This window comes from Balaenoptera ricei, chromosome 8 (assembly GCF_028023285.1).
Source record: "Balaenoptera ricei isolate mBalRic1 chromosome 8, mBalRic1.hap2, whole genome shotgun sequence".
Classification (NCBI taxonomy): Eukaryota; Metazoa; Chordata; class Mammalia; order Artiodactyla; family Balaenopteridae; genus Balaenoptera; species Balaenoptera ricei.
In genome coordinates this window covers 71,083,501-71,109,748 of record NC_082646.1, presented here as the reverse complement: position 1 = coordinate 71,109,748, position 26,248 = coordinate 71,083,501, and the positions used below count along the sequence as shown (strand labels likewise).

The window sequence follows — 26,248 nt, the reverse complement described above, 5'->3', positions numbered from 1 at the left end:
ACCGGCAAGTTCTAACCAAGGAAAAAAGGTAAAAAGTAACTAGACTTATCTTGGAAAAAAAATAATTGAAGCCCAGGGTGGGGTGGGGGGAAGAGGGGAACCTGACAACTGGATGTGGAAACACTGTACATTCTCCTTTGAAAATGAGAAAGAGTGAGAAAGCTGTACAGAATCCCTGGCAAAGCAGACAACCAAATCTAGAGCTAAGAATCTGTGATCTAACCGTATACAAATACACGTACCCTGCAACTTCTAGTTGTAAGTGAAAACTTCCGGAAGACTTTTGATTCTGAGGAAGAAGCCTTGTTCAAAAAGGAAGATTTTAAATGTGTATGTGTGAGGGTGGGGGATGATTTCCAGAATTTGCTTCTGGATAGTTCAAGGCTTTTCCTAATTACAGGCCACCTATCAGGACTGAGGACTACAGAGCTAATGGAATGCGAAATGCTCCAGCAGCCAAGTTATATAAACAATTAGAAAAAATTGACAGTTTGCAGTTCAAATTTGTTTTCTCTCTTTTAAATAAAAGCAAGAGGAGGGAAACTCCCCAAAGAATTCTTGGAACACAAATGAGGCCCAGGTCATGTGCTATAATCTCTCTACCTCAGCAAGAAGACAAACTATTGGGTTGACTACAGATCATTAGGGCAGATAAAGAGGGCCAGTTGTCTCAACATGTGGCTAATAAGAAGTCTGTGGGAATGGATGATTTGGGAACTGGCTACCTTTAAAGACTTCTTCTGCCCGCGGGTGAAGTGACTAAGTGGGACTTCTGTTCCCGTATGAGGAAATTTTGAAGGATCCTCATTTTATCCAGTGGGCAAGTCCTGTTGATTGCAGAAAAGCCACAGTGGAGAAGGGTGCTCAATTAAAGTGATAATAACATTAACACTGCAAGGTGTAAAGAGAACTGATTTCTTATACTTTTATTCAAAATGTTCAAAATTCGTATTCCTTAATGATTAAAAAAAGTGGTATCAGGGACTTTCCTGACGGTCCAGTGGTTGAGACTTCGCCTTCCAATGCAGGGGGTGCGGGTTTGATCCCTTGTTGGGGACTAGGATCCCACATGCCTCGGGGCCAAGAAACCAAAAACATAAAAGCAAGGGCAATATTGTGACAAATTCAATAAAGACTTTAAAAAATGAGGACTTCCCTGGTGGCACTGTGGTTAAGAATCCGCCTGCCAAAGAAGGGGACACAGGTTCTATCCCTGGTCGGGGAAGATCCCACATGCCACAGGGAAACTAAGCCCATGTGCCACAACTACTGAGCCTGTGCTCTAGAGCCCATGAGCCACAATTTCTGAGCCCACGTGCCACAACTACTGAGCCCGCACGCCTAGAGCCTGTGCTCTGCAACGAGAAGCCACTGCAATGAGAAGCCTGCGCACAACGAAGAGTAGCCCCCGCTCACCGCAACTAGAGAAAGCCCGCGCACAGCGATGAAGACCCAACACAGTCAAAAATAAATAAATAAATAAATTTATATTTTTAAAAAAAGACTTTAAAAAATGGCCCACATTAAAAAAATCTTTAAAAAAAAGTGATATCAGAAATGGGGAAATCGCAGTATAAAATTGGAGAATATAAATTGCGTTGCATTAGTATAACTAATTCCATAATTATTCCATAGTTTTATTCCTTAGGCATTTTTGGTGGTTTTGAAGAAACAGTTACTGAACACTTACTATGTACCACACACTTTATATTCATTATATCATTTAATCCTTACAACCACGTTCCTGGGCAGGTATTTTACAAAAGTGGAAACTGAGTCTGAGAGGTTAAATGACTCATTCATAGTCACACAGCTGATAAGTGGCAGTTGATTCATGCCTAGTCTTAGAGCAAAACTAATGCTTTTTCTACTACACAATTCTGCTTCTCTGTCCTTACGGAAGTTTTGTTGTAATCGTTTTTTTTTAAATTTTAGAAGTGACTATGTACTTGTGCTCCAGTTACCAAGGAACAGTATGTTAGAAAAGTAGACATGGAGTATTCATTTACAAGAACAATTAGAATATCTGTGAGAATCCCTTTCGACACTAATCTTTAACTGCTTAGTTATTTTTATTATTATTATTATTAACATGGCTGTGCCACGTGGCTTGCGGGATCTTACTTCCCTGACCAGGGATTGAACCCAGGCCATGGTAGTGAAAGCACTGAGTCTTAACCACTGGACCGCCAGGGAATTCCACTTAGTTACTTTTCAAAACAGCAAATCCTTCATGTGTGCGGACCTTATAGGAATTAAGCCTCCTAGAAGGAATATTAGTCCAATTCCCTGCAAGAAGAATGCCAGTAATCCTGGAAGACTCACTGCAGCTGGAAAGGGAGTTTTCAAATGGGAAATGCGGAAGACAAGAGCAGAGAGAGAACTGTCAAGAACTATGTGACAAAAGGCAGAGTAGCAATGGGACCAGAGTGGGCAAACAAGCAGTAGTGACTCTCAAACATGAGGCTAGGTTTTACTATATTACCTGGGCTTTGTGAAGAAGTTCCAGAGCTGGAGTTTTAAAATGCCTCAAAGTCAACGTTTTCCCCTTGCATTTTTTCTGTGTTAAGAAAAAAAAGGTTTCTTTTCAGACAAAAGGGATTCCTCCTAGGATGCCCAACCTAGGGGATGGTTCTGTGTGTCTTTTTGAGATTATGCTAGTAAGTGTGCCTAGTGCCAAGGAGGATCTCGGGATACTCCAGGATCCCAGTACTGACATTTCTTGAAGAATTTGTCCTTATGCTCTGTGATGACTTAGAATTTTATGGTCTGTTAAGCAGAGTATTGATGTATATGGATACAATATGCTTGCAGGTAAAGTGCATCTGACAATTCGAGAAGTAGGAGGGTGCTCATAACACGGTATAAGTTTGAACAATACTGAAATTATACAATGAGGAAATTGAGGGTTGAAGTGATGTCAGAGCAGGGCGGGCATTTCATATAGTGTACTGAACATTACCTCTTGTGTCAAAGGGAAAAAATTCAAAAATTGGCCTAGGCCTGCAAGATCATTCTGGTGTACTGGGGAAGAAGGCAGATGACATAGCCAGGTCAAAAATGTGCCATCAGGCCATTCTACTGTGCTGCCAGATGTTACATGCACAGTCGACCCTTCCAGTGGCTTTCGCACCACTGAGCTAAGCAGATTCATAAAGCTTATCCAGAGATTTTCTAATCTAAAGCACACACGACTAGGAATCACCGCACACCAGGAATCAAGTTACCCTTCAATCTAGACAACTAGATTTCTTTGGATAAGTGTCTTCATAAAGAAAAACTCTAGAAGTAGTACAGACAGCAGAACTAGTACTTTATGATCTACTAAGAATTCAGAAGATTGTATTTAGCATGACTTTACATTAGTGGCTAGCAAAGAGCCAATCAATGCTTATCGAATAAAAGACTTAGTAAAGTTTGTCAATTGTGGAGTTCCTAACTTGGAGCATTTGCATTGTCTTTTGTTAGCATCTCTAGGTGAGGGAAAAAAATGAAATTATTGGTGCCAACTTTTATACTCCTTTTGGCAAATTCTTCTTGATTGTAAAATTTTGTATTATACAGGAAAAGGAAGCTTAGCAATTCTGGGGTTGATAGAAGGAAGGACAAACTTCATATTATCAATTAAGCTGAGACATTTATTGAGTAACTTCTATGTGCCAGGTTCCTTAAAGAAACAGGCCCTGCCCTATGGGAGAGCTCACAAGTGTATGAAGGAAACAAGGTAAACAGGTATTTTCAATCTAATGGGGTTAGATCCTGTTTTCATATAGCTTAAGGCAAACCCCCTAATCATTTCAGATTTTCTCAGGTAAAACATTCTAAAATTAGCAATACTTTCAACTGCCTGCATGCTTTGGTAATTATGCGAGGTTCCCATGACACAGGCTCTAGAACCCAGTTTTAAGGACAGAAACACCTTCTCAGTCTACGAAGAGTTGAGCACTCTCTGTGACAGCTGACTCTCCATAAACTCACAATTAATTGATATATAATATGAGCACTATAATGGGAATTACAATGGGAAAGTAAGCTAGTTGGAGGACTGTGGTAACTCGGCTGCACAGAAAGGACATACACTCGTGGTTAGTACCAGATAAAGACCGAGTAAGAAACTAGTAAGCACAGAAATGAATGTACTTACCGAGTTTACCAAAAACATAATAAAGACCTGGACAATTTCAAAGGCTATCATAGCATAGTAGGTTGTTGTTCTCTAACCATGAGACAAAAATGCCATCTCAAGATCTGGAGTTAAAAACCCAGAATGAATGGTTTTTTTTTTTTAAGGCTTTTGTTATTTTTCCAGATTCCACACACCCTCATTTGTTACTGTAAAATAAAAACTTTTGCTTTAGTTTACAAAAAACTCAGGCTCATTGCAGAAAACGTAGAAAATATAAGGGTCAAAAAGCTAGACCACCCATAATTATCACATAAGACTAATTTCTTGAACATTTTGGCATTATTCCTGTGAGGCCAGACCATTTCCTATGTATTACTATGTGTTTTGTGTCATGTTTTATATATTGATTTTTAGTTTCAGGTGGGACTTTCCAGACCTTGTCCCAGGTCCTACGAATGCACTCTACTTGGACCTTGCTGGTATCTCACGAAGACTGACTACTCAGACCAGCAGTTCTCCAACTTTAGCGTGCATAACAATCACTTGGAGGCCGTGTCAGAACAGGCTGCTGGGCCCCACCCAGTTTCTGATTCAGTAAGTCTGGGTGGGATCTGAAATTTGCATTTCTATTGAGTTCCCAGGTGATGCAAATGCTGATGCTGCTGGTCTGGGATCATACTTTGAGAATCACAGAAAACTGAAAAACAGAGAGACCAGCTGTTTAAACACTGGTGTGGCTTGTATTCTCAAAAATACTTAGTGTCACTATTTAAGTAGAATTTTTTCTCTTAAGTTGATTTCATTCAGGAAATAAGTGTAATAGGTCAGTTCACTTAAGTCCAAAATCTATTCATATTTAATAGAAATTGGTGTGCTTTGGCTAGGAGGACATTCTGAGTGTTTTTGACCACAGCCATTCCACATTCCATAGTGAATTCTGAGCATATAAAGGCCCTCGGTTGGCCCCCAATTGCCTCCCCAGCCTCATCTTCCCTTAGTCATCCTCCCCTTTGGCACCAAAATATTTCCTCATGGCTCCCCACACTTCCCTTTACACATGCCCTTCTCTGTATCTGGAACGCTTCCCTTTCCCACCATTCTTCCAATCAGACTTAAAACCACAATTCAAATACTGTATGTCTGTATGAGCTCTTCCCTGAAACACTAAGCAGTAATCACTCCTTTGTGCTTTTAGTATTTTGTTCTTTTCTTTATATGTTATATTAAAACTATGTTTACTTACCTCTGTTAAGTCATACAACCCTAAAGGGTAGGTATTGTGTCATACTCCGATCTGAACCACTGACAAGTTTAGAGTGTGTTGAGTGATACAGACAGATAAACAGATAATTGCAATATATAAAACATAGTGCCTAACCCAACAGCATATAAGAGAACCTCCCTAAATGGTCCAGAAGCACGTGTTCCTATAGTGAAAGACAGTATAGTGTGATGGACAAGTGTAGCAGGCTTTTGAGCTGGACTTACCTGAGTTCAAACCTTGGCTCTGCCACTAGCAGTGTAACATGGATAAATTACTAATGTTACACACCTTAGTTACCACACCTATAAAACATGGGTAACAGAGGTGCCCTTCTCAAAGGGTTGCTGTAAGGCACAAATGGGTTAATACATGTAAAATGCTTAGAGTAGTGCCTGGCACATAGTGAGTGCTCAACAAGTGTTCACTAATGTTATTTCTACAGTGTAAAAGGTGCGAGCTGGTTTTCCTCTCAACAACCAGAAATCAACAACCCAGTTCAGAAAAATGACAAACCTGTGAAAGATGTAACATAAAGCAGAGAAGTAGGTATTATATGTCAAAAAATTAAGTAATGATGAAATAAATATATATTCTCCTGGGATGACTATTTTAAATAAAATCCATTCATATGTATGTTTAGGTTCAGGTGTGTTTGTTAAAAAATAAAACAAAAAAAGCAGCTCTAATACTAGGTAGAGTCATATGAGATTATCTTTGTAGTTCAAAGACCATCAAATATTAGCATTTTTACGTGTTTCAACCTAACACTTTCTAGTTACACTTTGCTCTCAAAAACTGAAGATAAGCTTTCCACAGATATATGTGAGAGAGAAAGAAAGAGAGAAAGAGAAAGAGAATTAGGTTTTCTGTATAACAGCAGAAAATAAAGGAATTCTGCCTCCAAAGCATCTTTGGAGGACACCTAATTCAACCCCATAAAAAAAGTCAAATGTCTAGGAGAGAATCTCAAAGTAAATATTTTGAAGAGAATAATGAGGTATGCTTATATATTTTAACGAATTCAGAAAAATCTCCACTGCCTCTCTTCATCTTTTTTTAAAATTTCTTGGCCGCACCACACAGCATGTGGGATCTTAGTTCCCTGACCAGTGATCAAACCCACACCCCCTGCATCCCTGCATTGGAAGTGCAGAGTCTTAACCACTGGACTGCCAGGGAAGTCCCTTCCTCTCTTCATCTTGTATAAAAGTATAGGTATTGTATGTGATCTGTGACAAAGGAAGGGAGGGAGGGAAAGAAAGGGAGAAAGAAAAGAAAGAAAACGACAATTATAGCCTTATTTGCCCACCATAAAGATATTAAACTCATATTTATCACTTTATATTTTTCTATATAAATGTATTTTTATAGCAATCAACTTGCAAAGGAGCACGTCAAACTTAATGTTACTCAAATTTTTCTTTAATAAAGAAAAATCAAAGGAATAATTTAACAAATATGCTCAAATGACAAAGATGATTTGTTTAGGAATCTTAAGGGTAGCAGAGATGTACGCTAAGAGAGTACCATCATAAAAAAAAAGGCATTCATTCATTCTATGACTTGAAAATGTCTCAAGATAAAAATACTAATAAGAAAATATTTCATATTTCTTTTATCACAGAGACTGTAAATTTAATTAACTCATTTCTATATCAAGTTATGCAGTATACCTTCCTTTCTCTAGCTTCTCATGCAAAAGATTAGGGAGTTTTTCTCAAAATAGAGCAAGTCAGTGCTAATATTTTCAAGTCACAGCTTGGAGTCAGCCTAGAAGAGCTTGGCTAGGAAGGACATTTATATTCACCTGTACCCCAGCCTGATATCAGCTCTCTCCTTTTTTAGTTACCCTCTATTACTAATGAATGATTCCTTATACTTACTCAATAGACAAATTACAACAAATGTATTTATAAATTAATATAATATCATTCAAGGTGGAGGAGAGGAGCTGGAGCCTAATGACACCCTGGCACTGTTTTTAGAAAAACCACCTCATTCCAGCTAATAAATAAAAATAATACTTTAACAAAAAGTATTCATCCTGCCTATATGCTTCCCCTAAAATGCTGTGTAAGAGACTTAGAATTCAATAAAATTAGGATATAAAAAGTAATGAGTACACCTTTAAAAAGGTAAGAAGTATAAATGAGAACTGTTTCCTGTAATCCTAACCACATTACCTCACAAGTAATTTTCAGGACAATTATTGTAAAAATACAATAAATACTATAATGGAAATATAGGGATTCATTTATTACTTTTTGGTTTACAAACAAAGGCACCCAATAATGCTTCTATTTATTTCTTATAAAAGACTATCGATTTACATTTAAAACAAAAAGCAAAAAACCCTGAAACAGTTCCTACAGACAAGCACAAAAAAGGGAGAGATTTTTCCTCCCTGCTTCCAAGCTTTATTACGCAGATTCAGAAAATATTTATTTTATACCATCCTTAAGTCAAAGAATGTATTGCCATGCTTCTCTGTGTTGAGTTTTTGAACATATTAATGTTGCCAAGTCAAGTTTAAATACAGTTATAATGACTTCACGACTGACAAATGCATATGCCAGAATTATAAGAATCAAGGGTGAATAGGGGAAAAAAACCCAATGTTTAAAAAACAGCTTTATCAAATGAGTTAAATGAAATATTAGATTTATTTAACAGGATATCCTGTTAAAATCTGAGTTTGTGTGTAAAACACAATCAGAAAGAACTAAAAACCATGTCTAGCAAATGACATAAATACAAATGATTTCCAAAATCTTTGTTTGAGTTAAGCTTAAAGTCAAGTTGGTGAGCATTAACAATCTATATACTTTTTAAACTAATTTTAGAACTTTTAAGTTCCAGAATGACATATTAATTTATTCATTAGCTTTCTTTTGACAAAAGAATTCTAAACACACAAAATTAATGCAGTGGCCTCAGCACCCTCCCAGTTATCATTTCTTTAAGTTAGATTACAGGAACAATGACAGAGTTCAGAGACATACACCTTCCATGTACTTCACACGCCTGCTGAAGTTGTACCTGATTCTTTTGCAAGACACAAAGACAATTCATCTGATTCTAAGTATATTCAGCAGATGTGTAAAAATCATACAAATGTTAGCATGTTTTCAACACATTATGGAAATGTATTTGGAGAGATGGAGTACTCAATGTATAGGACATCTATAGTTAACTTTGTGGGCCACTTCAAATCAAAGGCATCATCATTTATTCCATTTTTAGACACTGCCATGGTCTCTCACACCTTACATAAGGTATGGTCCTAGACCAGAGACTTTAGTATCATTGCAAAGAATACATATGTATTTATATTTATATACATATTTCTTTTAAAATAATGTTTTAAAAGGTTTACTACAGAAAATCTGGCTTCAACATGGAAGCATTTTCCTTTTCAAGATTACACACCTGCATGGAAGAAGGTGGTTTCCTTTACATTTAGTTTTTTCACAATAACAAAATAAACTTCTTATACATTGCATTTAAATTGATGAAGAAAATTAAGATGTAAAGTTCTATGTAACTTTTTGTATTGTGAACTGACTTCATTAAACATATTCAAGGTACATTGTTAATGATTTAAATATAGTACAACTTGATCAGCTAAATTAGGACATGTTATGCTGATATGTTAAAGCAAATGTGTTATAACAGTAAGGAGAGTTACCTACTATTAAGATTTAAAGGGAAATATAATGTATCATTAAAATATACATCGATTTTCTTGCTATTACTTGTTTCTGTAATGAATTCCTTTCTAAAAGCTAAAACCACATGCAGAAAAAAATAAATGATATTTTTAAACTCAACAGTTTGCTACTTTATGTGGTATGTAAATAAAGTTCTTTAATTTTATACACATTATTTTATGTATTATTTAGTCTTTCTGGAAGAAATTCAGCTCTCAAGGTCAAAAATTAGTATGTGTTTACACACATATGAAAACATTTTCTTAATGCTATGACTACCTGCAAATAACATTCCTCCACAGTAATGTACTTTTAGTTTTCATTGGAAAGACAGTATAAGCCTTTTAAAGTCCTATTAATAAAATTTAAAAAGGGTAGAGAGCACAAGTATGGTGAATTCCTCCCTGCACCCACACCTGCTTGTCAAAGTCTCAAGTAATCATCCAGCTTCAAAATATGAACAAAATGTCACAGAACTGATTTTCATTTGGTCATAATGTGGTCAAGAAAAATGTATTCCTATTCTTTTTGATACTAACAGTCTTACTGAATTTTCATTTTCCTTCTAAAAACACATAGCATATGTTGACATGGATTCTCAAACTCATTTAGATCCAGTAGGGCCTCTATAATAACATATAGCCTTCTGATTATGAAAGCAACTGACTGCTTATAGAAAAATGATATGCATCAGACCTCTAATCAGAGAAAGAAAAATAAGAACGTGTCTCTCATGTCTGAGACCACTCAATAACTTACAGGATGAGGTGAAAATAGTTTGGCTGTAATTTTAACAAAACTAAAACCCACTTGAACTGATGAAAAAAATCAAACACTAAAGAATCAAATATCTACCACTTAGCTAGTATTCCTGTCCAAATAAATGCTTTCCACTGCACTAAATATTATAATTAGAAAATCACTGTATGTTAAGGCATATTTTAATTAATATGTTCCAGAATTGCACAGTTATACTGGTCAGTGTTCCTATTTCCCCACTCCTACCCTCACCCAACCCCTTTTCCCCAGGGATCAAAATGTTAAGTCATGGTTTTGGTGGCTATTATAGATTTGAGTTGGCATACCACAGTGTGTTCACTAGGTTTTTATGAGCATACGTTAAAATATTACATAAAATGTACCATAATTTACTCCACACTCTGAGTTAAGATGGTTTAATGTCTTGACAAAAGGTGAAATGACTTAAGTACATTTTACATTTTGTGCATTTAGACCACCATATGCATAGATGTTCTAATGCTAAATTCTTGTCTTCAGTATCTCATAGTGCTGGATGCTCGGAAGTAAGACAGAAACTTGTAACACAGACTAACCACAAAGTACCAGATGTTTCTTGCCATTTGTGATCTTGCGATAAAAATGCGCCAAATCAGGATCACGAGGATAGTATTGAAACCATAACGTATGTTCCTCAACCTGAAAAGCAAATCAAGAAATGTACTGGATACTATTTTCTAGAATAGAATATTGTTGGATAGCAGATAATTCATGCTCAGTTTTAATCTAATCAAAGTTCAAATCCATACTAAGCTGCAACTTATTTAAAAACTAACTAGAAGGGACTTCCCTGGTGGTACAGTGGTTAAGAATCCACCTGCCAATGCAGGGGACATGGGTTCAAGCCCTGGTCCGGGAAGATCCCACATGCTGCAGAGCAACTAAGCCCATGCGCCACAACTACTGAGCCTGCGCTCTATAGAGCCCGTGAGCCACAACTACTGAGCCTGTGTGCCACAACTACTGAAGCCCGTGTGCCTAGAGCCAGTGCTCCGCAGCAAGAGAAGCCACTGCAATGAGAAGCCTGCGCACCGCAATGAAGAGTAGCCCCCACTCTCCACAACTAGAGAAAGCCCGCTCGCAGCAACTAAGAACCAACACAGCCAAAAGTAAATAAATAAATCTATTAAAAAAAAAAAAAAAAACTAACCAGAAGTCCTTAAATTAGAAAGTTAGCAAACATCAAACAAACCTGACTGTGCACATTCTGGACAAGAGTCCATCAAACAATGCATTACCTCTATTAACAATGAATAATACAAAGTTTTTTTATAACAGTACATTTGGGATGCAAATTTATTTATTTAACAAGTATTATTTAGCATCCTTCCATATGCCCTATACTGTGCTAGTCAGCAAGTACATTAGTAGGTAAAGCAGACATATCCCTTGCACTTCAGAGCGTCCTATCTAATCTAAAAAGGTAGATTCATCAAATACATCATCCTACAGACAAAATAAACATTTTTTGGACATCTTTAGCTGCTTACAAGTTGTCAGACAAGTGAATTTACTCCTTCAGTCCCAGGATCAAAAGCCAACTGGACAAGTCCTCATTCGTGAATGAAACATGGCACTTGCTCTATATAGGAAGACCCTCCCATTCTTAAAGAGCAACATGCTCATTATCTTGCTCATGTTTCAAAACATTTTTGATGTTTTTTAATGGTGTTAGAAAGGAATATAAATCCTTTACATATGCAATACTGTTACATAAATTCCATTAACTTCAACAGGCAGTGAAAGATATAGGACTACAGTTGATCCTTGAACAACATGGAGGTTAGGGCAACGACCCTCCAACAATCCAAGTATAACTTCACAGTCAGCCCTTCTTACCCGTGTTTCTGCATCAGTGAATTGAACCAACTTCACATTGTGTAGTAATATAGTATGTATTTATAGAAAAAATCTACATGTATCAATAAATGGACCCACGCAGTTCAAACCCGTGTTGTTCAAGGGTTAACCGTACAACACACGAACAATGGGTGTAGACAAAAGAGCTTTGAATTAGGAGTCAAAGATCAGTATTCTAGTTTGCCCTGCCACTTAATACAATATGACCTTGTCAAACACAACTTTCCTAAGTCTCCGTTTCCTCATCTATACAACTAGCTGCCCTATAAATTCTCAAAGAGTTGAAAGCACAAGAATAATAATAATGTGAAACTTTTGAAAACTGTTATAAAACTTGTATTAAAAAATTACTATGAATAAAAGAGATTACTTTTAAAACTAACTGCATCTCTGAATAATGGATTAATAGTAATTTTTCCTTTTCTATTTTCTGAGGTTTTTTTTTAACAATTAGTATGTATTACTTTTACAAGAGACTAAGGGAATAATTACAACTATTTTATAAACAAGGAAAAAAGTTCTATAGTGAATAATGTATTATTATACCTCTTTTCCTCTTCTAAAGATGTATTTAAATAGGGTAAAAGAAACGTTACATTACCTCCAGTTTAAAATATATTTTTATTTTCTCCTAATATCTTTACTTCTTCACTAGCAATAAGGGAAGATAAAAGTGATATTTAAAACTAAATTCCACCTGACTTTATTACTAATGGACAGTATAAGCTGATGAAAACAGTAAGGTTCAACAATCATAGGCTAAATTAATACTACCATAGTTACAGCCCAAAGGCAACCACTTTTCTTAAATATTGATACAATATATTATTAGCAGTGTCTCAATTTATCAGCTTAGAAAAAACTGTAATATTTCATAAGGAAGACAAGATGAAATCAAACCCATATAAAACGTACTTGTTCAGATGTTTTCTAGCTGCAGGGAGGCCAGACATTTCTTCATTCAATACGTATTTCTTAGTTCCCATACAGTAGTTCTCTATATATTCTGCCCAATGTAACTGTCGTACATCAATATTAAAAGTCTACATAAACAAAAAAATTATTGGTTACTTTCTTAGATAATTTTTTTCACAACCAGTCAAAAATTCACACTTTTTCTAAAGGCTAATTCCACATGACATGATTACAAAACATTTACTGTATTAGTTTTTTAAATGTTACTGCTATTCACAAAAAAGTTCTTATTCCTATTTCATATCGTCCATTAAACAAAGACACATTTGAGAAGATAATCTGAAAACTCATGTCAGCTTTTAAAGAGTACATGAAGAAGAAAGAAGCCTGCACCATTAAAAATAAATAAATAAACCGACAAAATCCCATTGTCCAAATAGACCTAAGTATTCCTTTTATACATGTATCAATACACCTATTTCCAGTTTCCTTCTGTCTATACTATCTCTTCTTTTTGAACATCCTGCATACCACACAGATTAATTTTCCTAGAGAAACAGCATTGACATCAAGAGATAGAATATGTTACAAAAGCTGGCTTAGGAGTTTAGACAACTGTAAGTAGGCCATCTGATGAAAAGGGTAGATAAATCTGGAAAAGAAAGCCTTACAAAAATGCTATTTCATGACAAAATAAGAGGGCTATACACTGCTCAGTGCTCCCCCACACACAATCAGGTAATTTTTTTGGTGTAACAGATTATTCACAATTTAATTTACCATCATTTCTGAAAATAGCAAGTTCTAGACCAAAAATAAAAAAGCTACCATAAATAAATCACTAAAGTACCAGTGCACTGAAATGGAGACTTGACTTAAGATATGAGATATTATGAGAAGGTCATACATATGTGCAACTGGATTCCCATAGGAAGAGTGAAAAAGCATAGAATAGAAGCAGTATCTGAAAAGACAATGGCTGGAAATTTTCCAAAAATGGTGAGACACCAAGCCAAAGATTCAAAACACACATATACCACATATACACACATATATCTATGCATATCAGAGTAAAACTGCTGAAAGTCAAGGAAAAAATTTTTTTAAAAACCAGAGAAGGCACTGTGGATTACCTCCAAAGAAACATTAGTCTGACCAACTGACTTCTGAAAAGGAGCAATGGAAGCCGAAAGACTATGAGAAGATGTCTTCCAAGTGCTCAAAGAAAGCTGCTAACATAGAATTCTATACCAGTATAAATATCTTTGAAAAATAAAAATATTCCCAGAAGAATAAAAACTGATACAAGCTGACATCAATAGAAGACACACACTAGAAGAAGTATACTAATGGGTACTCTTTAGGCAGAATGAAAATGCTTCCAGATTGAAGTCTGGAATCATTAGAGGAGGATGGAGGAAGAAATAAGAGCAGTAAAAGGACAATTATGCCAGTAAATCTATATGAATACTAACTGACTAGACTACAATAGGAATGATTGTGAGGCACATAACATAAATATAGAATTAAAAAACATAACAACATAGCAGATAGGTGTTACCCTTTGCATTATCCAAGAAAAGGTAGAAGTATCAATATTATATTAGACCTTGCTAAATTAAGAAAGGATAGTAAAGCAGCCGCAAATTAGACTGGCTTTTCAACACCAAGAAAATAAGACAAATATAAAAAGAAAGTTGTCTTTAATGTGTTGAAATCATGTAACATAATCACAAACTGAGAATTCACTACCAACATACCTACTACACAATCATATTCTTGTATTCTGGATATATTTCAAGCAGAAAAAAAATGACCCTAAAGAGAAGATCTGATAGCAAAGACACTAATAAATATATAGTTAAATCTAAGTAAAACTGAACAAAATAATCATTTCTAATTATGAGGTTTAAGTAGAGAACTAAAGTAACATATAACCATATAAGTTAATGAGGATGGTAATCAGAGCTAAAACATTTTATGGTCCTAAATATCATTAAGGAAGAGGCTATAGAAATTACTCAATTTAGACTTTGTTAAGTATGCATGTTCAAATATCTAAGGTAACCTTAAAAAGAGAATACAGAGTTTTAGTTTCAAATTAACAAAGAGCAAAATGTGGAATGGCAAAAAGTAAAAGAGTATACAAAAACAATTTCTGAGAGAAGGTTTTCCTTAAAACTTAAAGAAAACAGAGTGTTTGGGGGGAAAATGCATAAAGAAGTCAAAATTCTCTTTGAATCTGTCATTAAAGAGAAAAAGAGAATCAACATGTCAATCATGCTTTGAAAATACCTCTGCTACTCTCATACTTACATTATAAATTCTAGGATAAAGCAACTTTATCACCACCAATTATGACTGAAGCTTTAATGGGAGACTATAAATAGATCAACTTTCTTATTGTATAATAGTTGGGGAAAATACTCAATTATTTCTCGGGTTGCTAATTAGCATACTCTAATTAGTATGCTACTTGTTTTCTAATATAAAACAGAAAATACTTGCCTTTTTATCTTCCGGGTTTAGTTGATTCATTAACATATTGACATTGTCAGTATTCCAAACCCAAGAATTACTTGTGAAATATTCAAGAAACACCATAGCTTTGTGAAGACGAGTTATTGTCTTCATCATCCTGTATTATAAGAAAAATTGAGATTCATAATTTGCATAGATAGGGAAAAATCTCATCACCACCCAGGGTACCAGTTTCTATTCTGAGACATTAACAATAAAATTGTAACACATAATTCAATAAGTGTACCAAACCACCAGGAAATAAGAATATTTCTGCATCTTAGAAGAACATTTTATAAATCCAAAATGAATTTAATACAGCAGCAGTAAGTTTAAGCAGCAGTAATTGAATTTAAGCAGCAGTAAATGAATTTAATACTGCCTAAAGAGAGTTCTGCTGATATATGAAATTAATTTTCAAAGGAAATACAATACTTCAAGGTCAAATTTTCTACATACAATACTAAGCAAATAAATGGATTCAATTAGTATTCCTTTCCTTTTTGTTCCTTAAGCCACATTTTAGTTCAGCTGCATTTTACTAAGATTATCTGTGAATTCATAACATACTGTTCCATTATAATCTCAACTCTTCAGCATCATGGAAGCAAAGTATACAGAAATATTCATTTGCCATTTAGTCAACTCTCTCTATATATTTTAAATAACTTTCTCTTGAACACTAACGGGTACCGTGATTGTCTGGACGTGCCATGAAATCAATGACTCATGTTGACAGCTTTCTGAAATAGATATTCAAGAGATTCACTCACCTTCCCAAGTCCCCAATATCCATCCTTATGGAAATAAGGGAGTTCGATACTTTTTTTGTTTCTTTTTAGAAGGGTGAAGGGCTTTAATCTCTAAATTTGTCATTTTATATATCATGGCTCACTATAAGTCATTGATATCATAACATTAACCAGAAAAGCAACATCTATACAATAATAATTACCTATGCTAAGTAGAGAAACGGAAGAAAGAACTTTTTGAAACAAAACACACACCAAAAATTCCTAACCTCTGGTAAACAGAAAAATTACGTGTGAAGTAATGCTTAAAAAGAATTCTATTTATAGTCCCACAGTAAGGATTAGCATTATATGCAGTTTAGAAGTCCCAAAATTAGAGGCTTCAGAAATGGGGGAAATAGGAGAAAATTAGAACATTAGAAATGGGGGGGAAATCAAAACAGTAACATTAGCTAAGAAATTCTGATGACATATTCAATATATTTAGAAAGAAACCCTAAATCCAGAATACTGAAAGAAAATGAGGCAACATGGACTATGTTAAGAAAAACTGTACTTCATGCAAGGAAGCAATTCCAAAATAAAACCTCCATTAAGCACAAAAAGAATTATTTAGCATCAAAGGCTAAATTTGGACAGGAATAGTTCAAATAGATAGAAAGCACTTGAAGGGAAAAAAAACAAGACATGCTGCTTTTAGAAAAGAGATTAGGCAATTTTTTTCTAAAAAACAATATAAAGATTTAACAGATTTGTAATTAATACCCACTATCACAGCCAGTATAGTACACTTGAATCACACATATACACATATTTGGTTAATGTGATTTTCCAACATACATCTTACTAAAAAGTTTTTCTTCCTAACTCCTTTTTCACTGACAATTCTCACCTAGTCTTATTTGCAGATTCATTCAAGTGACAGAATTACCCTAAAACCAATCACTGATTCAGCCATAATTACAATAAAAAATTGGAGGGGGAGAAGGAAATTTGAAAGGTCATTTATGTGTGAAGTTCACAGAATACTTATCAAGCAATAAAACTCTGGATTGAATACTATGGGGGATAAAAAGAAACTTAAAACTTGGCACCACCAATCTTTGGTTAAACATGCTGTAAGAGCAGATGCCTGGGACTACACTGCCATGTATGTTCTGAATATTTATTCTTTATTACAGCAACCTGTAAAAACTAATCACAATCTTTTAGAGGAGGGCAAGATCTTAATGGTCATCTAGTCCAGGGTTTCTCAACCTCCGCACTATAGACATTTTAGGGCAGATAATGCTTTGTGGTAGGGGCTGTCCTGTGCACTGTAAGATGCTCGGCAGCATCCCTGGTCTCTACCCACTAGATGCTAGTAGCACCCATCCCCCAGTTGTGATAACGAAAAACATCTCCAAAAATTGTCCAATGTCCCTTGAGGGAGGCAAAATTGTCCTCCACTGAGAATCACAAAGATAAAAAATATCAGATTCAGAGAAGTTAAGCTGGAGAAAGTTAAGCTAAATAATCAAAAAAAACAAGACAATGGAAACATTTTTTTTAAATACCATTTTAAGAGTGATGAAATATCTACTACATTTCAAGAGCTAGAGTAAATAATTTATACTGCTTCTACATGTGATAATATCATGCATCCTAGTCCCCAGTGACTATTAACCAGGAATCCATATGATGTGTATACTTTTTAAATTATGTCAAGATATACAGTAAGTCAGATTTTTATCTAGCTGGTACTCAGAATAATGTAAATGAGTAAACTGGACACCACGAATGACATGACTGACATTAGTTTAATGCAGAAGTAGGCATTATATTAAGGCCCCAATATAAGGTATAGAGGCCAGTACCTTGCTCAGTAAATATCTGAACAAATTAAATAATATAAATTACATATTTATATTTGTAAATATGTAATTTATATTATATATAAATATAATCTATTTATATTTAACATTTATAATATTGCCTAAATAAAAAACCTTTATGTCTCTTGTTGCTTTTACAGTATAGGTTCCCAAAGCATTCCTGCTTTGATACTTAGGAAGCCTTGTACAGGACAAACCTCAGGTAAGAAGATTCTTTATTTGATGTTTCCTATTTGTAGCAAATTTTAATTTCCAAAGGTGGCTGCAAATATTATCTCCCATCTTACATGTTCACCTTAATTATCGCCCCATTAAGAGGTGAAGGTAACTTATACAAAAAGAATGAGGTGGAAGTGACACTGTGTGACTTCCATGGGGAGGTAAGAAAAAGTGATGTAGCTTTCTGCCTTGCTCACTGGAATACTCACCCTTGAAGCCTTCAGAGGTCATGTATGCTGTCCAACTCTCCCTGAGGCTGCCAGGCTGTGAGGAAGCCCAAATTAGTCCATGTGTAGAGACCACATTGAGAGGCTCTGAGACTATATGAAGAGAGAAAGATGCCTGGCCACCCAGCTGCTCTGTACCCTTTCTCTCCTTTACCACTCCTACAGTGTACCTGCTCCAGCCCCTATGACTGCAACCACTTAAAAGATCCTGAGAAAAAACCACCCCAACAAAGGCTTCTAGAATTTCTGACCCACAGAAATCATGAGCAATAAATGAAATGATTACTGTTTTAAGATACTAAGTTTGATGTCAATTAGATCTCAATTTTTTAAGAAAAGAAAGATACTAAATTTGAAAGATTTGCTATGCAGCACAAATAATGGGAACTGAAAGATTTGTTATGCAGCACAAATAATGGGAACAGATATCAGTACTGGGAGTGAGGGACTGCTATAATAAAAATCTAAAACATGCAGTACTGACTTTAGGATTAGGGGGCAGACAGAAACTGGAAGGCCCTTGAAACCACTGGTAAAACCTGGAAGGACCAAGAATGTTAGTGGAAAAAATAAAAGGGCTCTAAGGAAACTGTTGGTGAGAGTTTCAAGGTAAGTGAGGAAAATAATGTTGGAAGTTAAAAGAACAAAACTGTCACCCGTGGTCACATGGAAAATAGAAAATGTATCTAATAAACTCGATGATCTAGCTAAGATGTCCTCAAAGAGGACAAAGATGATCTTAAAAAATGAACTATCTGTTTGGGTGCAATTTGGAAGGAATGTAAAATTCCAGCCAGGAATTCTTTAAGAAACATCTTCTGGGGATAGATCAAATCCAGAATGTAAACATAAGATTCTTTGTTAGGACCTCAGAAAGATTTAAGGTAGTATACTTCATAGAACCTTTCAGACAAACAAAAGTTTCACTCTAGATGTTAAAGACATGTCTTACATAAGCACTATTGTTTAAGAGGCAGGATGTAAGAGTCTAAGGATCTAAGATCCAAGGGTGCTATCCCACAGCAACCTCATAAGGAACCCAAGATAGAGAAAGGTATGTCTCAACAAGATATGTGGACTTTCGTCTAACGGAGTGGATTGTTTTAAAATAGATACATGGGAAACCCACACAGTTTTAAAAGGAATCCTATGAGTTTACACTTAAAAGGAAAGAGACAGTACCAAATGAAAAGAGGCCTATGGATCAAGGGCCAGCAAACCAGAGCTTAGGGGCCAAATCCACCTGTTTTGTAAATAAAGTCTGACTGGAACACAGTCATGCTTATTCATTTACATATTGCCTAAGGCTGAAGAATTGAGTAGTTACGAGGTGGAAGCTACATTTAACAGCAGAGTTAAGTAGTTACAACAGAATCCATATGGCTCACAAAGACTAAAATATTTACTATATGGCCCTTTACAGAAAGTTTGCCAATCCCTGCCCTGAAGATTCCCAACTTTTTACAGGCAGGAAGTAGTGTACGAAGGCTATTTAGTTGCAAACACAGGCCATTTTTTATGGGAAAAGAAGGATGACTCAGAGGGGAGAGCCAAAAGCCTCAGAAAACCACCAGAGAGTGGGAATGAGCCCTAACTACGAAACCATCAAACGGGACCCTGCTGGAATGCAGAACTGTTATGGACCAGTGATTGCTGCGTGCCTCTCTTTTTCTCTCTTTCGAACAAGACTGTCTAAAGTATTTCCTATGCTTGTCTCACTATTATATGTTGGGTGGACGGGCAGCAGGTAACCTGTCACTTTAGTTCACAGGTTTTCAGATTAATACTTGAGGAACTATACCTGAAAAAACACTCCTAAAGAGCTTCATCCACAATTTACCAGATTTCGCTGACCACACTGGCTTCAAGCTGATGTCAGAGACGTTTTGGGGGGAAAAGGTAAGAGTATTTTCCATGCGGGAGGAATATGAATTGTTTGCATCAGAAGCCTGACTATAGCAGACTGCACTTTCCAAAAATGGCTGCAACAATACCTTTCATCTCACCCGTTCATTTACAAGATGATCTTGACTATTCTCTATATCCCTTCTTCTTCAATCTTGGAGGATCTGTGACTCGCCTGTGACTAAAAGAATGAGGTGGAAGTAGTGCTGCATGATTTCCTTAGGTAGGTCAGAAAATGCACATAGCTTCCACCTTGCCTGCTGAAGCACTTTTCCTTGAAGCCTTCAGTTGCCATGTACGTAGTCCAGTTCCCCTAAGGTTACCACTGGTCCTTGCAAAAAGACTCTATGAAGAGATCCTGACACAATATGAAGAGACAGTGATACCAGCTGTTCCACTGCACGCCCCCCTTTCAGCTCCATCTGACCACAATCACATGAAAGACCTCTAAGACAAAGTTGCCCAGTGGATTCCTTCCTGAATTCCAGATCCTGAAAGAAATAAAATGACTACTGCTGTTTTAAGCCACTAAGTTTGAGATGATTTGTTATGTAGCAACATCTACTATAAATTATTTAATAAACTTTGGCTCTTCATTCATTTTTTAAGTTTACTAAGCCCCACTTTCTGTGTAAGGCACTGTGATGTATTTAACTTATTTTACTTTTTTGACCTAGTTTTGATTGTTCTGCTCTAATTTGCAACAACTTTATTAATATCAAGACGGCATCACTGCCATCACTCACAAATTTACATCTGCTTTTTAGCCACGAAAGAATGTTGCCAATGACAAATACTGCACTTTGCAGATCATTCTAGGAAAACTTGAAGATAGTTTTAATATATTTTGGATCTTCCTTCCACTGAGTATTTCTTTACCTATTCTAAAGTTGTTCAACACCTCTCTTGTATTTCAATATTTAACATACAGGGTTAGAAACATAATGGACAACTGAATCCACAGAAAATTCCCTACATGTAACTCAGATCCTGATACACTATAACTGGAAGATACCTCACTTTTATTTTTTTAAGTTGATGGAAGTTCTGGAATCAGCATCTTCTTTACACAAAAATACTCAAATCCTGAACTCTCTAATCAAAGGCTCCACTATAATGCCAATGTAGTTAAAAAAATAAATATTTTTATAGTACATTTCACTATAATTGTGGTAAAGACAGTAGGATTACTTATTTAAGTTTGTGGGGTTTCAATAAAAAAGAAAAGAAAGAAAGGCCATAACAACTATAATAGAAAGTTTTCTATTTGTTAACTTTTGTTTTAAATTCTCAACCTGAAAAATTAGTCAGAAACGGTAATTACCATATTATAAGCTGAATAGGAAGCTGAGATAGCTCAAGCAGTTAATATTCTAGAAGCATCCTAGGTTTTTTCATATAAAACTGCACAATCCACTTAAAGCAAAACATTTAACCCTTAATCCCCTATAAAACTCACCTCCAAGTTTTTAACGGGGAGAGAAGGGCTCAATTTCAGCTTATAATAACAATGACAACCTTGACGCTGGACATTTCCTATATTATGGGATTCTGGAGGATCAATGGCCCAATAAGATGAGATCCACAGTTAGTCTCCCCAAATATCCTTAATTTCTAAGAAATGTCCTAGCATCCTGACTGTGATTGTGATTAATCAGGTTAGTAATTCTAAAGGTAAAGCTCATGCTAGCGACTTTTTGTCTCTCCAGCAAGCTTCCACCACCTTACCAATACATAGTGTATTTACTGCTATTCTTCTTACCACGGTTTCTGACCTGTCAACCTGAGTGCAAGATCGAGCAATAATGCAGGTACTGTATGTCTGACACCCTTCCAATAATGAAGCAATAAGTTGTTGGAATACAACTTAATATTGGGGCGCCTGAATACTTGGTTTAAAGGATTCATCTTGAAGGAATGATTTAGATAATATCCTGTAGGAAAAATAAGCGTCAAAGCATTTTGAATGTTATTCGTTATTCAGAAAAAATACCTGAAGTTAGACCTAGAATTCAGCACATGACAATAATTTATCATCCAAACTTTAGAACAGAGTGAATTATAACACCACCTTTGCTTTTCTGACAAATTCTTAAATTCAAGAGTCTTCTCATTCACAAAAGGCCATTAAGCCTTATCATAAGCATAAACAAATACAGAGTTAATATGCATTTTAGAGTAAGCATGGGTTGCTTAACAGTCAGAGGAACAGATAAGACAGAGCTAGTCACCATTACCTTGGGCTTCTTCCAGTCATCCTGAGGTAGATATCATACAGGAATGCTGGGGCCTTATGGCTTACAGCAATCCAGTAATGATATAAAAGGTGATTGGAGGTTAGATTTACATTGGGCCGTCTGAAGGCCTGTTCGAGAGGATTCCTCTTGAAAGTGGAAATTACATGGTATTCTGAGGAAGAAAAGTTGTGTAACAGCTTTGATAATAACCATGTAATGAAGTTTTGAAAAAAAAAAAGAAAAACACATGTTTTTACAAAGCAAAATATTTTACCAAAGATGTAAGAGTTTGCTCATTTAAAAAACAAACTTTTCTATTTTCTATAGTAGCTAAGAGAATATGGGTATTAGACTGCTGAACTCAAATGGTTTTAGAACTGCCACTATTTATGAATTTTTATTAGATGAATGAATTTTTGCTAAAATTCACTCTTAAAAATCCTTTTAATGTTTTACTTATATCAGTTTACAATGTCACTTTCTATATTTCATCTCTCACGATAGCTTCTTTCTTTCTGTTCCTCTTTCCAGATTCTTATTACTGTACTTACTTAAAAAAGAAAAGGGAAATCATCATCCTTTGCTTGTGAATAAGCTGCTCAAATTAACATATATCAACAAGCTTAAAACAACCCCAAATTAAGTTCTGTTGTAATTTATTTAGGTTATGCAATATCAAAATAATCTATTATCATGTATGTTAATACTTCAATGGAAATGTATACTGGAATATTCACTAAAATAAAGCTCAACTTGATTTTTGCTAAACTTCATAACACAATGAAAGACTACAAAAAACCTAACTCATTAAAGTGTTTTAAAATTCTTAAAAGAATACAAATAATTATCATAAAATTAAAAGCACCCTAGATTTTTTTTTCTTATATGCTCTAATAGTCAATCTTTCAATTGAAATAAAAATGCCATAAAAAACCCTAGGATGAAAGACAAAGATTTACTTCAAAATCAAATCGCTCCACAAGGGTAACAAAAATTGTTCAATTAGAGGTAAAATAAGACCTAGTACTAAATCAACACTGTAAATACATTTTACTTTAAATTTGAAAACATAAACCAACAACTTAAAAATGATTCAATTTAAGTAGGCCTTTAAGTTATACTATTCCTATTCTAAAACAAGTAACATAGCATACACACTACCTGCTATGAATCTGTGAATTTAAACAGATTAATAAATGTAATAGAAAATATTCTGGCAACATGTATTTTACTTGCTAATTCCTTCAGTTATTACTCTTAGGACAACTAGCTATCTCCTACAACATACCAACTCTTGTAGTTGGAAGTGATACTGCCTGTGAACAGGGAACATCAGGATTGAGAGTACCCACAAGGGAGGAAAAAAGCATTATTTCCATACCACGAGTATTTATCGGCGTTGCTGCAGATGGCAGCAGAGAAATAGTAAGGGTCAGACGAGGGTGGGATGAGGAGGGAATATACAGCAGGATATTTTAAAATTTATGAAACATTATTAAAGACCAAAAAGGCAGTACTAGTAGATGTTCTAACATGGCAATTAAAATAAGAATAAATTGGTAACTGGTGGCTCTAATGCCTCATGGGTTATTCTAACATAAAAACTCAGTGAACATTTTAAGTTCTTTAAAATTTATTCTAACATTCAAAAACACAGGTAAAATCATACCAACTTCACCCCAGTGGAAAGGATTAGTGCTGCCTGTTGTACAATTATACACCATGATGTTTCTTGGTCTGCAAAGACAAAGATCAAAGCAATGAAACATAAAAAGAGGCTAAACTTAACCAATCTAAATCTTACATGATACTTAAGTAGGAAGAAATGAGGATGATGGGTGCCTTTTCTACAGTGAATATTTAAAATATTATCTTTAAAGGATTAATTTTTGTGTCTGAACGACAATTTACACTACCCTTTTTCCCTATCCTACCAAAAAATTATTTATAAAAAATAATATAGACTTCATATTTTCTTCTTTGTATCAGCAGGAGTGTCTGTTTTTCATGCGAGGAAAAAGAACAACAAACAACCTCAGCTCTTCCTATCTCCTTCCCATTTTCAGAGGCTCTAGCTGAAAAAAATTATGAATTGAGTTCCCTTTCACCAGAAACAATATATTCATATAATCATATCCCTCCTTTTTAAGATATAAAATACTGACTTCAAAAATAAGGGCAGTTTATTATTTAGAAAAAAAGTTATTGAGAAGCTTAGGTGTTTAGGTTTAGGTGTTACTTGTAAATGCTACTACTCCCTTTTAAAAGGAGGCCCATGAGTTGATTAAAGTGCTCTAGTGTGCATGTTTGATATATGTAAGCCATTCTCTGTGAATTTTAGCTCTTTATATATGCCAAGTTTATACCAAGTTCTAGTTTGGATTAAAAAAAAAAATCATGTTTTGTGTTATTTTTTTTTTAATTTCTAATGACCTTGTCCATCCTGTGGGTAGTACACAAGAATTTATGTTAATTCTTAATAAATGCTGATGGAACCACTTCATCGCCTACTTAAACCAACTCTTGCAGTTGAAAGTGATAATGCCTATATAATATTGGTATGGGTTAATAAAACTGATAAATATCAGTTATGAGGGATTATTTAACATTAGTTTTCCCATCTCAGTTACTATATATTTAACAAGCGACATTGTCATCTCATATACCTATTAACTCCGGAATACCAGGCTGCCGCAAGACTCATGTTGACAACTACATCTACAGGAACAAGATCTGCAAGGGCATTGTTGGAGGCACGCATTGTTCGAAGAATTCCTTTCCCTGCCTTTGTTGAAATTAAAAACAACACCTTAAGAAATATAAGCCAAAGCACATATACACAATATACAGATACACAGAAAACAGAAAAAAGCACAGAATAGTCAATAAAACAAAAGGCTTACTTACCGCAATAAAGAGACCACTTGGTCCATTAAAGTTATCAATCCATCCCTAATACCAAAAATTAAAAAAAGGGAGGGAGCTTAGAAATATTATGAAACTAGAGATTTATCATTTGAAATCTACAACTCCACATATATACTTGGTAGTTTTCTTCTAAAAACTAAAAAAACAGACTAGATTCAGGCCAGAATATTTCTCCCCATCTTAAATAGAAGCAGTCTTCCTCTGAGATTGCAAATGACTAAGTAAAATCGTTTTCAAAGGGCTACCTACTCTTCCATTAACTCTCTGCAAAGAGAATTTTTAAAAAAGGAGTTTATATCTGTCAAATATTTTAGCTAAATGGTGACTGTTTAAGTTTGATTTTGTGCTATTTACTAAGGCAGTAGCCTGAGATTGAGGGAAATGGTAAATCCTCCTCAAAATTACTGAATAAAACAGAAGAAAACAGAAGAATGCCAAAGCAACAGAAGAGATACTATCATTTACTACCATTACAGAGACCTAAGTTTTTCCTAAATCAATTTATCTCTTGTTTTCTCTTATTTCAGGGATTCACAAATACCGTAATGCCTTGCTTTTCTACAGCAGATCACAGAAATCTCTTATCTTCCTTAGCTTGTAATCTATACAGGGAGGAGTCAACCTCTTGAAAGGCCTGCCTCTTTTTGGTACTAAAAAGCAAATGAAATAAAATAAGATCTGAATATTCTCATCTCTATTTCCTTCACCTCTGCAAGGGAAACTAATCTGCAAATAATTTTAAAAGCCAACAAATGTTGACGTGTCAGAGTCCAATCCCTCATCAATCATGAAGAAAACTCATGGTCTCCTTTGACTCCAGACAACACCATAGCCTTCGATTTAATTTTCAATTAACATTTTAAAAACTGATCTGCATATCTATACATACAGTATTACATTAGAAATAAAAGTA

At 35.1% G+C, this 26,248-nt stretch overlaps 1 protein-coding gene across 3 annotated transcripts in view; it reads right to left on the bottom strand.

Moving 5' to 3' along the window:
• Window positions 1-7,627: 7,627 nt before the first annotated feature.
• The window catches only part of FAR1 (fatty acyl-CoA reductase 1), a 73,980-nt gene continuing 55,359 nt past the window's right edge, over window positions 7,628-26,248 (bottom strand). For 2 of the 3 annotated variants that reach the window (XM_059931181.1, XM_059931179.1), the window contains 7 exons: window positions 25,315-25,359; window positions 25,074-25,192; window positions 24,077-24,144; window positions 22,408-22,579; window positions 15,182-15,311; window positions 12,674-12,801; window positions 7,628-10,537 (listed from right to left, as the gene is read on the bottom strand). In XM_059931181.1, coding sequence (XP_059787164.1) covers window positions 10,375-10,537; window positions 12,674-12,801; window positions 15,182-15,311; window positions 22,408-22,579; window positions 24,077-24,144; window positions 25,074-25,192; window positions 25,315-25,359 — 825 coding nt within the window. In that variant the 3' untranslated portion in view covers window positions 7,628-10,374. Of the gene's footprint in view, window positions 10,538-12,673; window positions 12,802-15,181; window positions 15,312-21,932; window positions 22,105-22,407; window positions 22,580-24,076; window positions 24,145-25,073; window positions 25,193-25,314; window positions 25,360-26,248 lie in introns of all 3 variants that reach the window. The other variant, XM_059931180.1, reaches the window with a different exon arrangement.